The sequence below is a fragment of the Nyctereutes procyonoides genome, unplaced genomic scaffold, assembly GCF_905146905.1.
Source record: "Nyctereutes procyonoides isolate TBG_1078 unplaced genomic scaffold, NYPRO_anot_genome, whole genome shotgun sequence".
Taxonomy (NCBI): domain Eukaryota; kingdom Metazoa; phylum Chordata; class Mammalia; order Carnivora; family Canidae; genus Nyctereutes; species Nyctereutes procyonoides.
In genome coordinates, this window is record NW_026575131.1 from 47,739,247 (window position 1) to 47,754,785 (window position 15,539).

Here is a 15,539-nt window from a genome sequence, read left to right on the forward strand (position 1 = left end):
CTAGCATGATAATATTGGAAACTCATGGGATCTCAAAGATATGGCTGATATTTCTCTTAAAACCGTTGACAAATATTGAAGCTCCTTAGGAAATGAAGCTACAGAATTAAGTTGGAAACATCTGAAAAGCAGAGCTGCATATCTGCCAGGCTCCCACATAAAATTTAAAAGCACTATGGCTTAGGGACAGGGGTAATCTGGAGGTAATTTAGTAGTTTTACCAAAATTTAAACTTAATGCCAACCCTTGGTTGAATATGATAAGTCACTTTATTCTATCTGTCTGATGAGAAAAAGAAGATATTCTCTCAGACAAAGTGTATCATCTGGAAAATTTACACTTGTCTATACACAATGGCTGGCATATTGAATTAATTCCAGTATAATTATCATACAGTTTTATAAGTTTCAGGTGTGCAATATAGTGATTCAGCAATTTTCTACATTACTCAGTGTTTAATACTTTAAGTGCACTCTTAATCCCCGTCACCTATTTCATCCATTCCCCCCAACCACCTTCCTCTGGCAACCACCTCTCTGTTCTCCATATTGAAGAGTCTGTTCTTTCATTTGTCTCTTTTTTGCTTTATTTGTTTGTTTTGTTTCTTAAATTCTACATATGAGTGAAATCATATGGTATTTTTTTCTCCAATGTATAAATGGCCAAGAGACACATGAAAAGATGCTCAACAGCAGTCATCATCAGGGAAATTAATTCAAAACCACAGATCACCTCACACTTGTCAGAATGGCTAAAGTCAAAAACCCCAAGAACAGTAAGCGTTGCTGGGGATGTGGAGTAAGAGAAACTCTTGCACACTATTGGTGGGAATGCAAACTGGAGCAGCCACTGTGGAAAACAGTATAGAGGTTCCTCAAGAAATTGAAAATAAACTACCATATGATCCAGTAATTCCACTACTGGGCATTAACCATACAATGCATCCTCATATTTATGGTCATCTCTGTAACTGACAACATATGAGGTCACTCTATTTATTCAAATTTATCTTTCCATGTAGACTCCACTGGGAGGTATATATTTGCTAACAGGTTTTGCAAGTGGCTAAGATATACATTCTGGACATCTAGGTGAATAATAAAATAAAACAAGACTAGTTATAAGACATGGTAGCATGTTGGTAGAGTAAGTGCCTGACACTAAGCTTTTGATTTCTGAGGCATCCAATTCAAGGAAAACCATGTTAATACACATATTGTCAGGTATATGACACTATTATCAGATAAGCACTCAGGCTGCCCCCAGCTGTGAAGTACCTCTTCAGAAAGTCCTGGGTAACCTCCAAACTGACATGAGTGACCTTGCTTTCCCTTTCTGTGCCATAATTTCACTATTATGTTTAAAAATCATAAATAAAGAGTGGTTCTGCAAATCACTAGCCACCTTCCCATAGATCCCAAGAAAGGCAGGGCCCAGTTCTGACCTTTATCACTTTCTCTCTGAAATTCTGCCTTCCCTATCCCCCTATACCTTTCTGCCTCTGCCCTACAGGACCAGAGGCAGAAAGGTCTTATGACTAAATACTAAATACTAAATCTTGTTTTGTTAGAGTTCTCTGATGCATGCTGTTGAGGAATATCTTGAAATTACAGTAGGAACCCAAGGGCCAGTACAGCTGCAGCCACAGCAGAAGATCTGGTCAAGGAAGTTTCTATGGGAATGTCCATAAGTACATGGATGCAGGTGAGTGCCTGGACTCTCCTAGCCTGAGCATCCCTATCAGGAGCTTGAGACTTAAAGGGAATAAAGTTAGAGTCCACATTATCAAGAAGAGGAATGAAGGTAGTGATGGAAAAAGATTGGCAAACTCAAGATGAAAATTGGGGTTTTGTATTCTCCTCTACAATAAAGTAATGTGAAGGGCTTGGTGGTCAATGTAGTTTCTTCCATATAAACTATACAACTAATTATTATTCTTTTGGGAAATATAGGGAAAATTTACATCACATGCTATAAATCATTTGAAATAAAATTGGCTTTCCAAATCCTATTTGTCCCATGTAAGATACAGACAAAGAGGAAAACAGACAAAGTGAGTTCCTTATATGTGTGGAGAAATTGAATTCAAGCACATAGAAATTTCAGGAAATAAATAGAAGGAGAAGGTTCTACTTTTACAGCCTGATCAAAGAATGGCAATTCCTGGCTTGGAGGCTGTGAGCCCTGCAATCATGAGCACTTCTTCAGCCCCAGGATGATGGGCCCTTATATCACTGGAGCCCCAATGATTCTTTTCAGAGCCCTCTTTATGTCTCTGTTCCTCAGGCTGTAGATGAAGGGGTTTAGCATAGGTGTGACCACTGTGTACATCACCGAGGCCACTGCACTTGAGTGGGAGCTCTGGGGAGCAGCAGAGCTAAGGTACACTCCCAGGATTGTACAATAAAATAAGGAGACAACAGAGAGGTGAGATGCACAAGTGGAAAATGCTTTATACTTTCCCTGAGCAGATGAGATTCTATGTATCGAAGAGACTATCTTAGAGTAAGAGTAAAGGATCCCAGCTAAGGAAGAACCACCCAACAATCCAGCTGCAAAATGCATCACCTTGTCATTAAGAAAGTTGTCAGAACAAGCAAGTTGGACCACCTGATTGATTTCACAGAAAAAGTGGGAGACTTTCACCTCTCTACAGAAGGACAGCCACAACACCATTAGGCTTTGTAATAAGGAATTCAAGGCACTCATCATCCATGCCACCAAAACCAATAGTACACATAGCTGGGGTTTCATGATGACTGTGTAGTGCAGGGGGTGACAGATGGCCAGAAACCTGTCATAAGCCATCACAGCCAGGAGAAAGTTGTCCAATCCAGCCAAGAGTAGGAAAAAGTATATCTGAGTGATGCAACCTTCATAGGTGATGACTTTGCTCTGAGTCTGGATGTTCTGAAGCATCTTGGGGACAGTGGTGGAGGTGAAACAGATGTCTACAAAGGACAGGTTGGCCAGGAAGAAGTACATGGGGGTGTGGAGGTGGGAGTCAGAACTGACAGCCAGGATGATGAACAGGTTTCCAAACACAGTGATGAGGTACATGGAGAGGAAAAGCCCAAATAGGAAGGGCTGCAGTTCTGGTTCCTCTGATAATCCCAGAAGAAGAAATGCTGAAATTTGTGTATCATTTCCTTGTTCCATGTGGTGGAGGTGACTACCAGGGGAAAAAATATGACTAATATTCTCAATAATGAACATTACAAATATCATTGAAATTCTACAATTTTTATATTCTATTAGTTTTTTAATAAATTTATTTTTTATTTGTGTTCAATTTGCCAACATATAGAATAACACCCAGTGCTCATCCCATCAGTGCCCACCTCAGTGCCCGTCACCCAGTCACCCCCACCCCCTGCCCACCTCCCCTTCTACCACCCCTACTTCATTTCTCAGAGTTAGGAGTCTTTCATGTTCTGTCTCCCTTTCTGATATTTCCCACATTTTTATTTTGCATCAAAAAGTCAATATCCATAGGTTTTGTATGGAACTTGTCTCCTGTCAAGATCCCCCATAGGAGATCTGAAAAGGAATGTGCATCCCAAACTTGGCCTTTTCCCCAAGTACTCACGTGTTTTATACTTTTAATGCAAATCAGTTCAGTGAAGGAGAGGATAAACAAATATAAGATCAAATAGAATACAGAAGGTAACAGATGCTATGAAGAAAAAGCTGGGAAAAAGTAAAGAGTGCATGGAGGTGCTATTTTTTGCTGTTTGCTCAGGTAGACCAGCACACATTTACACAGAGACTTCAGGAGGAGACAGCAGGAGACATAAGGTTACCTGGGGAAATGTTTGCCTATCAGAGAGAACAACCATGCAAAAACTCTGAAAAATGACTTGAGTCTTTAAAATTGATTTCTAAAAGATGAGTGTGGTTGACACACCATGTTACATTAGTTTTGGGTGCACAACACAGTGATTCAGCAAGTTTACACATTACACTGCTCTCACCACATTTGGAGCTGCCATCTGTCACCACCCAACACTATAACAGTATCACTGACTATATTCCCTAGGCTATCTTTTATTCCCATTCATTTCTTACCTGGAAACCATATCTCCCACTCCCCTTCACCAGTCTGTTTTTCATTTATTCATTTATTGTTTTAAAAATCACCACCAGGCTATTCTCACCTCCAATCATAATAATTAGGCAAGCAATGATACAAGGCCAGCTGTCCACATAGATTGTCCTTTCTCTAAAAATATAAAAATGCATCCAAATTCCAGGAGTTACTTATCCTATGAGCATGTCACCATGGGTCTCCATTTTAATGTGATCATTTTGTGTCCAGTATTTAAAGAAACATAAAAAAATAAGTTCCAAAAACATTGAGGAAGGAACATGGGGAGAAAGAGCTAATAAGCTCAGGTGCTTCCTAGAGATGGGGAAGAGGAGCAAACGTCCTTGGTTCTGGCAGCACTCGAATCCCAGTTATATTCCTTCATACCCAGAATAATAAAGCAGCAAAAAGCAATGTATCCAAAAGAAAATGTAGGGATGACGTTATGTTATCAAGACATCTGACCCGTTGAACACCCCCCCCCCATAATAACAAGCAAAAGGGATTGAACGTGGCGCCGGATCTGCAGATGGCTGTTGTCTCTGAGAGCCGAGCCCGGCCCACACAGAAGCAACTATGTCTAAGGGACCTGCAGTCGGGATCGATCTTGGCACCACCTACTCCTGCGTGGGTGTCTTCCAGCATGGGAAAGTGGAAACAATTGCCAATGATCAGGGAAATCGAGCCACCCCAGGTTATGTCACCTTCACGGACACCGAACGATTGATCAGTGATGCTGTGAAGAATCAAGTTGCGATGAACCCCACCAACACGATTTTCGATGCCAAGTGGCTGATTGGACATAGATTTGATGATGCTGTCATCCAAACTGATATGAAGCATTGGCCCTTCATGGTGGTGAATGATGCTGGCAGGCCTAAGGTCCAAGTAGAATACAAGGGGGAGACAAAAAGTTTCTATCCAGAGGAGGTGTCCTCTATGGCCCTGACAAAGATGAAGGAAACTGCAGAGGCCTACCTTGGGAAGACTGTTACCAATGCAGTTGTCATGGTACCTGCATACTTCAATGACTCTCAGTATCAGGCTACCAAAGATGCTGGAACAATTGCCGGTCTTCATGTACTTCGAATCATCAACCAGCCAACTGCTGCTGCTATTGCTTATGGTTTAGACAAGAAGGTTGAAAATAACGTGTTGATCTTTGATTTAGGAGGTGGCACTATTGATGTGTCGATCCTTACTATTGAAGATGGGATCTTTGAGGTCAAGTCCACAGCTGGAGATACCCACTTAGGTGGAGAAGACTTTGACAAACGAATGGCCAACCATTTTATTGCAGAATTCAAGTGCAAACACAAGAAGGACATCAGTGAAAACAAGAGGGCAGTCCACCGTCTCCATACTGCAGGTGAACAGGCTAAGTATACACTTTCTTCCAACACCCTGGCCAGTATTGAGATTGATTCTCTGTATGAAGGAATTGACTTATATTCCTCTATTACTCGTGCCCGGTTTGAAGAATTAAATGCTGACCTGTTCTGTGGCACCCTGGACCCTGTAGAGAAAGCTCTTTGGGATGCCAAGCTGGACAAGTCTCAGATCCATGACATTGTCCTGGTGGGTGGTTCTACCTGTATTCCCAAGATTCAGAAACTTCTGCAAGATTTCTTAAATGGAAAGGAACTGAATAAGAGCATCAACCTTGATGAGGCCATTGCTTATGGTGCAGCTGTCCAGGCAGCCATTCTTTCTGGTGACAAATCTGAAAATGTTCAAGATTTGCTGCTATTGGATGTCACCCCACTTTCTCTTGGTATTGAAACTGCTGGAGGAGTCATGACTGTGCTCATCAAGCGCAATACTACCATTCCTACCAAACAGACACAAACCTTTACTACCTACTCTGACAACCAGCCTGGTGTGCTTATTCAGGTCTATGAAGGTGAGCATGCTATGACCAAGGATAACAACCTACTTGGCAAGTTTGAACTCACAGACATACCTCTTGTTCCTCGTGGTGTTCCTCAGATTGAAGTCACTTTTGACATTGATGCTAGTGGTATCCTCAATGTGTCTGTGGTGGATAAGAGCATAGGAAAAGAGAACAAGATTACCATCACTAATGACAAGGGCCGCTTGAGCAAGGAGGACATTGAGCGAATGGTCCAGGAAGCTGAGAAGTACAAAGCGGAAGATGAGAAGCAGAGAGACAAGATGTCTTCCAAGAATTCACCTGAGTCTTACGTGTTCAACATGAAAGCAACTGTTGAAGATGAAAAACTTCAGGGCAAAATCAATGATGAAGACAAACAGAAGATTTCTTGACAAGTGCAATGAAATCATCAACTGGCTCAATAAGAACCAGACAGACTGCAGAGAAGGAAGAATTTGAACATCAGCAGAAAAAGCTGGAGAAAGTCTGCAATCCCATCATTATGAAGCTATACCAGAGTGCAGGAGGCATGCCAGGAGGAATGCCTGGAGGCTTTCCTGGTGGTGGAGCTCCTCCCTCTGGTGGTGCCTCCTCTGGGCCTACCATTGAAGAGGTTGATTAAGCCAACCTGATGACAGGTCTAGCTTTGTTCCACACATTTGAAGGACCCAAATTTGTAGCAAATTCCATGGCAGTTTTCAAGTCAAGCTTCTATAGTAAATATACTGGGCATTCTTGATACTTGAATATGGAATATGTGCACAGGGAAAGGAAATTAAACATTGCACTTTCTAAGCACTGTATTATTAAGTGGAAAATGCAATGTCTTAAATAAAACTGTATTTAAAATTGGCAAAAAAAACAAGCAAAAGCACAATTCACAAAATGAAATATACAGGGTACGACAAAAGTATGGGATTTTAAAAGATTATGTGCTAAAATAACTTTACTAAATGATATAAAATGCCAAACTTTATAATTAGAAAGTTGGGTTTTGAATTTTGGATGTTTGTATATTTGCTATTTGCACTTGGAGGGCAACCACCCTCTACTAAATGTTAACATCTTCTGCAAAATAGGAGGGCTAGAGATGTTCATCCACTTAAGGCGGTTGACAGATTTAGTGAATATGTAGACAGAGTTGAGCATAGTTCCCCCTGTTGATAATGAGTGCTTATTATCACTGGTGATGAGATGTGGCTGATTTTTTTCCTTATCTCCAAAGTCCCCATCACTTCCCCACCCCTGGGTCCCCAATTCCACAGCCTTAATTCAGTCCCTTGTCAGGTCTCCACCTACTATAGGCTTGTGCCCTCTAGCCATATTAATATTTACCCAGAGAGATTTTTCTATATTGCATGTTAATTTACTATCCAACTCCCCACCTTAACTCCTTCCCAGGGACTCCCTTGTTCAGCTGGAGACTGAACCCCAATTCCATAGCTTCCAACACTTGGCTTGCCTCCCCTGACTCACCCACCAGCTCCCTACTCATGCTGCCTCACCCACATTGATGTCACAAACACTGAACTTGAGTTGTATCTTCACCTGAAGCCCCAGTCTCCAGGTTCAGAGCCTCCATACACCTGCTGCTCTCTGCTTGGAGTTGCCCACTGGTCTATTTGGGATCATTCATCTCCTATCTTCACAATCCCATCTCCTCTTTCAGACTACAAGGAGTCATCTCCTTCATCTCCTTCCTCCTCTTTTTATTTTTGTTTTGTTTTTTAATATTCCCATAGAAAAATAACATGTTCTTCTGCAATAATTTAGATCAAGGGGTTATCATTATATAGTTTTTATTGAATTTTATGTATATTTCCCTGGTAGAACATGAGTCTCCTGGGGCATGTTATAAATACTCCTGCCCTTTAGGAATAAATACAACTTGCATGAAGAATGAGAGAATCTTTGATCACAGAAGTTGCCAATGATGAGAGAGAAAACAGAAGCAGGGAGCTACTAACACAGAAATGGAGAGCGTGGAAGAGGAATGTTTCCCAGATTCTGAGATTGGTACTGTTTGTGAGGTCAGACTGTGGTTTGTAAAAATACATGAATGGATAAAGAATATGTAATATATATGTAATATACATATATGTAATATATATGTGCATATATACACACACACAGTGAACTATTACTGAGCCATCAAGAAAAATGAAATCTTACCATTTGCAATGACATGGATGGACTAGAGGGTAATATGGAAGGAAAGTAAATCAATCAGAAAAAGACAATTATGATATAATTTCACTCATATGTGTATTTAAGAAACAAAACAGAGGATCCTAGTGAAAGGAAGGGGAAAATAAAATAAGATGAAATCAGAGAGGAAGAAAACCATAGGAGACTCTTAATTATAGGAAACAAACTGAGGGTTGCTGAGAGGAGGTGGTGGGTGGATGACAGAACTGGGTGATGGATGTTAAGGAAGGCACATGATTGTAATGAACACTGGGTGTTGTATGCAACTGATGAATCACTAAACTCTGCCTCTGAAACTAATAATACACTAGACATTAATTAATTGAATTTAAATAGAAATATTTAAAGAGTAGACTAGAATAAAGTATATAGAAAATATGAGGGTTTGTTTTGTGTGTCATACATAGGGTGCATACTAAATCATTTTCATGCTGTTAAACAGACATTTCTTTCTTTAACGTATTAAATAAACTGACTATAAATGAATGAGTTCACCACACCAACAAGCACAATGATCCCTTGGCTCCAGGAGAGGCTGGTTAGGCTGTCAGTTGACCTCAGAAAAAAGCTTTCAGTTTCCATTCTCTCTGAACCTTTCCTGAAATACCTGCTGCTCTTTGAGACTCATCTGGATGCAGTCTATGAAAGGAAGTTCTCCATGTGGAAGTCCAAATTCCTTCCTGGATGGTTGATGATAGAGACTGAAGCTCTGTTCCCAGACAGGAGCAGTAATCCGTGAAGCATGGATCTCCCAGCAATTTACAATAGACAAATACAAAAACCATGTCTCCTCCAGCTCAAGGTTGAACATGCCCAGGGGCTGCAGCAGAGGAGATATTTACAGCTCCTTCTGTTTGTTGTATCTATTCCCTATCCCTGCTTATTACACACATTTTCCATTATTACTCCAACCCCTGAGCACATCTCCCCATGGGAACTTATCTGGACAGAATGGAATTTTTTTCCTGTAGAATCTCTGTTCCCAAGAGACCAGGCTAGAATTCAGGTGCATCCAATGTTTAGTACTCCTCCCTGAACTTGCCTGGCTTCCAGAGCTCTAACATTGAAATTTTCCACAGCCTTGAGTGAAATTTTTTTTCCCAAATCTAAGATTGAGGAACCTATATTGACCATGTTCCCTGGGTCTGTAAAACATTGGCTTGTGGTGGGAGCACAACTCCTGTTAGCTCTAGGAAATTGCTCTTCCTTCTGCAAACAAAAATGGGTTCCTTTGCGATAAAACCACACATACAACAGTCCTTGGATTCATAATTCTTTTGACAAACCAATTAGGAGTTTAGTGTTTTAATAAAGGTAAAAAGTTAGTATTTATAGTAATTACAAGTAACAATAGAAAATGGTAAGTAGTGGGTTGCGGCTAATATTCTTTTTTTAAAATTTTAATTATTTATTTCCAAAGACATGAGTCTTTCTTTTTTTATTTTTTATTTAATAAACTTATTTTTTATGGGTGTTCAATTTGTCAACATACAGAATAACACCCAGTGCTCATCCCGTCAAGTGCCCACCTCAGTACTAGAAGTCCTAGCCTCAGCAATCAGACAACAAAAAGACATTAAAGGCATTCAAATTGGCAAAGAAGAAGTCAAACTCTCCCTCTTCGCTGATGACATGATACTGTACATAGAAAACCCAAAAGTCTCCACCCCAAGATTGCTAGAACTCATACAGCAATTTGGCAGTGTGGCAGGATACAAAATCAATGCCCAGAAGTCAGTGGTATTTCTATACACTAACAATGAGACTGAAGAAAGAGAAATTAAGGAGTCAATCCCATTTACAATTGCACCCAAAAGCATAAGATACCTAGGAATAAACCTAACCAAAGAGGAAAAGGATCTAAACCCTAAAAACTATAGAACACTTCTGAAAGAAATTGAGGAAGACACATAAGATGGAAAAATATTCCATGCTCATGGATTGGAAGAGGCTAAAATTCTATAGAAATTGTTTACCAGTTGAGGAGAGTGAGGCATAGCAAGCAAGAGGAGCACAGAAATTACTATGCTCCTCCTTTTGTTTTTGTAAATTTATTTTTTATTGGTGTTCAATTTGCCAACATATAGAATAACACCCAGTGCTCATTCTATCAAGTGCCCCCCTCAGTGCCCATCACCCAGTCGCCCCCACACCCCACCCACCTCCCCTTCCCTCACCCCTAGTTCGTTTCCCAGAGTTAGGAGTCTCTCATGTTCTGTCTCCCTTTCTGATATTTCCCACTCATTTTTCCCCTTTATTCCCTTTCACTATTTTTTATATTCCCCAAATGAATGAGACCATACCATGTTTGTCCTTCTCCGATTGACTTATTTCACTCAGCATAATACCCTCCTGTTCCATCCATGTCAAAGCAAATGGTGGGTATTTGTCATTTCTAATGGCTGAGTAATATTCCATCATATACATAAACCACCTTCTTTATCCATTCCTCTTTCGATGGACACCGAGGCTCCTTCCACAGTTTGCTCCTCTATCTCGAAATGTGAGCTAAGTGAGAAAACTGTGGATTATTATAAGGAAATCCATATAAGGATTCCTTAAAGAAAAAGGATCATAAAAATAAAATAAAAGACGGGGAAAACAGTTGGCATTTAGTCCTTCACTTTAAAAATATTTGATATTGACAGAAACGACAAATACCCACCATTTGCTTCAACGTGGATGGAACTGGAGGGTATTATGCTGAGTGAAGTAAGTCAATTGGAGAAGGACAAACAGTGTATGTTCTCATTCATTTGGGGAATATAAAGAATAGTGAAAGGGAATAGAAGGGAAGGGAGAAGAAATGTGTGGGAGATATCAGAAAGGGAGACAGAACATAAAGACTCCTAACTCTGGGAAACGAACTAGGGGTGGTGGAAGGGGAGGAGGGCGGGGGGTGGGGGTGAATGGGTGGCGGGCACTGAGGGGGACACTTGACGGGATGAGCACTGGATGTTATTCTGTATGTTGGTAAATTGAACACCAATAAAAAATTAATTTATTAAAAAAATAAAATAAAATCCTGAAAAAAAATGCTTGATATTATAAGAAATCTATTTAGACCTTCTAATGCACCATGGGATGACTTCAGAATCTTATATGGATTGTCTCATCTATTTTTTGCAAAAGCTATTCTATGAGGATCATAAAATTATGAGCCTCATTCCACATTTATAGAAGTGTGACTTGGAGGAGTAGAGTGATCAATCCAGAATTATGAACTGGGTCATTATGAACTGATGTGCTTTGATTGGAATGCAACAAATAAGCCAGTGGTTCTCAACCAGGGAAGATTTTGCCTCAAGAGGACACTTGAAAATATCTGGAGAAATTTTTGACTATCATAGCTTGGGAAGCGCTACTACCTCTTTGACATGTCTGGGGTGGCCCAGAGAGTCTGCATCTATAACTAGTTCCCATGCATTGATGGTGCCTTTTTCAGTCTGTACACATATTTGTGTGGTAAGACTGTTGTCCAGTGTCAGTGTCAGGTGTGTTCTTCTCCCAGAATCCCCCACCCACCTTATATCTAACTTTAGAAGGTCAAACAAGTTTACAGGTGTTTCTTTTTCCCTCAGGGAAGGACATGAACCTTGTAAGTTTTTGTTCCCTTTTCTGTAAACTGGAGAAATTCCATCTAAGGATTTTGTCTGAGAACTTAGTAATATTTTAGAGTTCACAGGAAATTCCTTAGCATGAGCTGGCACTCCATCCACAGGGACTATTGTGATCATCTAAGTTCCACATTTCCTCAGCTCATGATGATATCAAAACAGGCCTCTTGGGATAGGAAGTGGGTTCAGGATTCCTCTGCCTCTGGGACATTTTTCTGAGTGAGTTGAAAATGAAGTGGGTATCATTGGCAGCATTTACACAGATGGGGAAGTCAGGCATCCACTGACACATTCACATTTATCCACAGAAGTCTCTGGCCAAGAACATCTCCCATGGCACTGAGTGTGCTTCCTTGGGATAGAGGGTATGTGGGGAAGTGTAATTGTTCCTCTTACTCTCTTCAGTGTGTTCAATACTGGGTGTGTTTTGCACCTCCTTGAGCTTCAGTTTATTCGTAACACCCCTGGACTTCCACAAAGGTACTTTCAACCATGAGTTACTGTCAACAGAGGTGTTCTTTGGGGAAAAGATATGAGAAAATTCCTATTTCATCATTTTGAAGATATATTTTTCTTTCAGTAGGAAAATATGTGTTTACCTAAAACCTCCACTAACAGATTTCAGTTCACATATATTGGGCAAATTTGTGTTATATGGTATGTTAGGCAGAATGATGGCCTTCCAAATTAAGGGCTGGCATTAAGATAGGAATTTATTTATTTATTTATTTTTAAATAAATTTATTTTTTATTGGTGTTCAATTTACCAACATACAGAATAACACCCAGTGCTCCTCCCATCAAGTGCCCCCCTCAGTGCCCGTCACCCATTCACCCCCACCCCCACCCTCCTCCCCTTCCACCACCCCTAGTTCGTTGCCCAGAGTTAGGAGTCTTTATGTTCTGTCTCCCTTTCTGATATTTCCCACACATTTCTTCTCCCTTCCCTTATATCCCCGTTCACTATTATTTATATTCCACAAATGAATGAGAACATATAATGTTTGTCCTTCCCCGATTGACTTACTTCACTCAGCATAATCCCCTCCAGTTCCATCCACGTTGAAGCAAATGGTGGGTATTTGTCATTTCTAATGGCTGAGGAATGTTCCATTGTATACATAGACCACATCTTCTTTATCCATTCATCTTTCGATGGACACCGAGGCTCCTTCCACAGTTTGGCTATTGTGGACATGGCTGCTAGAAACATCGGGGTGCAGGTGTCCCGGTTTCCACACTGCATCTGTATCTTTGGGGTAAATCCCCAGCAGTGGGTCATAGGGCAGGTCTATTTTTAACTCTTTGAGGAACCTCCACACAGTTTTCCAGAGTGGCTGCACCAGTTCACATTCCCACCAACAGTGCAAGAGGGTTCCCTTTTCTCCGCATCCTCTCCAACATTTGTGGTTTCCTGCCTTGTTAATGTTCCCCATTCTCACTGGTGTGAGGTGGTATCTCATTGTGGTTTTGATTTGTATTTCCCTGATGGCAAGTGATGCAGAGCATTTTCTCATGTGCCTATTGGCCATGTCTATGTCTTCCTCTGTAGGATTTCTGTTCATGTCTTTTGCCCATTTCATGATTGGATTGTTTGTTTCTTTGGTGTTGAGTTTAAGAAGTTCTTTATAGATCTTGGAAACTAGCCCTTTATCTGATACGTCATTTGCAAATATCTTCTCCCATTCTGTAGATTGTCTTTGAGTTTGTTGACTGTATCCTTTGCTGTGCAAAAGCTTCTTATCTTGATGAAGTCCCAATAGTTCATTTTTGCTTTTGTTTCTTTTGCCTTCGTGGATGTATCTTGCAAGAAGTTGCTGTGGCCGAGTTCAAAAGGGGTGTTGCCTGTGTTCAGATTTTCTATTTTTCTTGGTTCTGTTTATATTTCTAGGACTTTATCCATTTCTTCTAGGTTGTTCACTTTGTTGGCATATAATTTTTCATAGTAATCTCTTATAATTCTTTGTATTTGTGTGGCATCAATTGTTACTTCTTTTTTTCTCATTTATGATTTTGTTTATTTCTTTCATCTCTTTTTTTCTTCATGAATGTGGCTAAGGGCTTGTCAGTTTTTTCAAAGAACCAGCTCTTGGTTTCATTGACTTTTTTCCATTACTTTTTTTAGTCTTTGTGTCATTTATTTTTGCTCTGATCTTTATTATTTCCTATCCTCTATTCACATTGGGGTTTTTTTGTTCTCTGGGAAACAGTAATTTGTATATAAAATCAGTACCTGTTAGTGATTTAGAGCAAGCATACCAAATATTAATTACCTTAATTTAATTTGTCCTATATTCACATAGACACTTTGCTTTCTTTCTAGTAAAAAGTGATATCTTTCATCCCTGTTCAATGTGAATCAGCAATACCATTGCTCTAGATCCTACCCTCAGCCATGCTGTACTAAACCTTTCCCTTTTAACTATATGACATTTGTGGTGAGCATAGCATAACATAGAGAGTTGTCAGTTGAATCATTATGTTGCACACCCAAACCTAATGCAATATATTGTGTAAATGATACATCAATAAAAAAATTTAAAGGAATATATATAGTTTATGCCATGGGGCAACTGGGTGATAGGCATTAAGGAGGGCACATGATATGATGATCACTGGGTGTTAAATGCAACTGATGAATTATTGAAAACTGCATCTGAATAATGATGTTCTATATGTTGGCTAGTTGATTTTATTTTTTTCTTTTTAAAATTTTTATATTGGAGTTCAATTTGCCTAGTTGATTTTAAATAAAAATAAATAAAAGTCAAGGAGTCATACAAACTTTAGGAGCATGTTCTGAATGATTCCATTTCTATGTAATTCCAGAAAGTGCCAATAAGCTTTAACTACTTTGTTCTGTAACTTATTAAAATCTAATGCCCCTGAGCCTCAGTTCTCTTATATCTGGAAATAACATGTATAATAAAATTAACTTCAGAGGGATTGTCTTTTAGTTTTGTTGACTGTATCATTTTCTGTGCAAAAGCTTCTTATCTGGATGAAGTCCCAATAGTTCATTTTTGCTTTTGTTTCTTTTGCCTTCATGGATGTATCTTGCAAGAAGTTACTGTGCCTGAGTTCAAAAAGGGTGTTCTCTAGGATTTTGATGGACTCTTGTCTTACATTTAGATCTTTCATCCATTTTGAATTTATCTTTGTGTATGGTGAAAGAGAGTGGTCTAGAAGACAATCTACAGAATGGGAGAAGATATTTGCAAATGACGTATCAGATAAAGGGCTAGTTTCCAAGATCTATAAAGAACTTCTTAAACTCAACACCAAAGAAACAAACAATCCAATCATGAAATGGGCAAAAGACATGAACAGAAATCTCACAGAGGAAGACATAGACATGGCCAACAGGCACATGAGAAAATGCTCTGCATCACTTGCCATCAGGGAAATATAAATCAAAACCACAATGAGATACCACCTCACACCAGTGAGAATGGGGAACATTAACAAGGCAGGAAACCACAAATGTTGGAGAGGATGCGGAGAAAAGGGAACCCTCTTGCACTGTTGGTGAGAATGTGAACTGGTGCAGCCACTCTGGAAAACTGTGTGGAGGTTCCTCAAAGAGTTAAAAATAGACCTGCCCTATGACCCAGCAATTGCACTGTTGGGGATTTACCCCAAAGATACAGATGCAATGAAAGGCTGGGACACCTGCGCCCCGATGTTTCTAGCAGCAATGTCCACAATAGCCAAACTGTGGAAGGAGCCTCGG

At 39.9% G+C, this 15,539-nt stretch overlaps 1 protein-coding gene and 1 pseudogene across 1 annotated transcript; one reads left to right on the plus strand and one right to left on the minus strand.

Moving 5' to 3' along the window:
• Window positions 1-2,226: 2,226 nt before the first annotated feature.
• LOC129522187 (olfactory receptor-like protein OLF4) lies at window positions 2,227-3,060 on the minus strand. Its single transcript, XM_055344328.1, has 2 exons — window positions 2,713-3,060; window positions 2,227-2,427 (listed from the first exon to the last, which is right to left on the minus strand). The coding sequence occupies exons 1-2, from the start codon at window positions 3,058-3,060 to the stop codon at window positions 2,227-2,229; spliced, it is 549 nt and encodes a 182-aa protein (XP_055200303.1).
• Window positions 3,061-4,643: 1,583 nt separating this feature from the next.
• On the plus strand, window positions 4,644-6,653 carry LOC129522088 (heat shock cognate 71 kDa protein-like; annotated as a pseudogene).
• Window positions 6,654-15,539: the final 8,886 nt, after the last annotated feature.

Bases quoted from the DNA above. Each gene is read 5' to 3' on its own strand.
- LOC129522187 (XM_055344328.1), bottom strand. From the start codon at position 3,060: ATGTACCTCATCACTGTGTTTGGAAACCTGTTCATCATCCTGGCTGTC. The intron at 2,428-2,712 runs ATGATGAGTGCC...TGTGCATCTCAC, and splicing joins TATTGGTTTTGGTGGCATGG to CTCTCTGTTGTCTCCTTATT.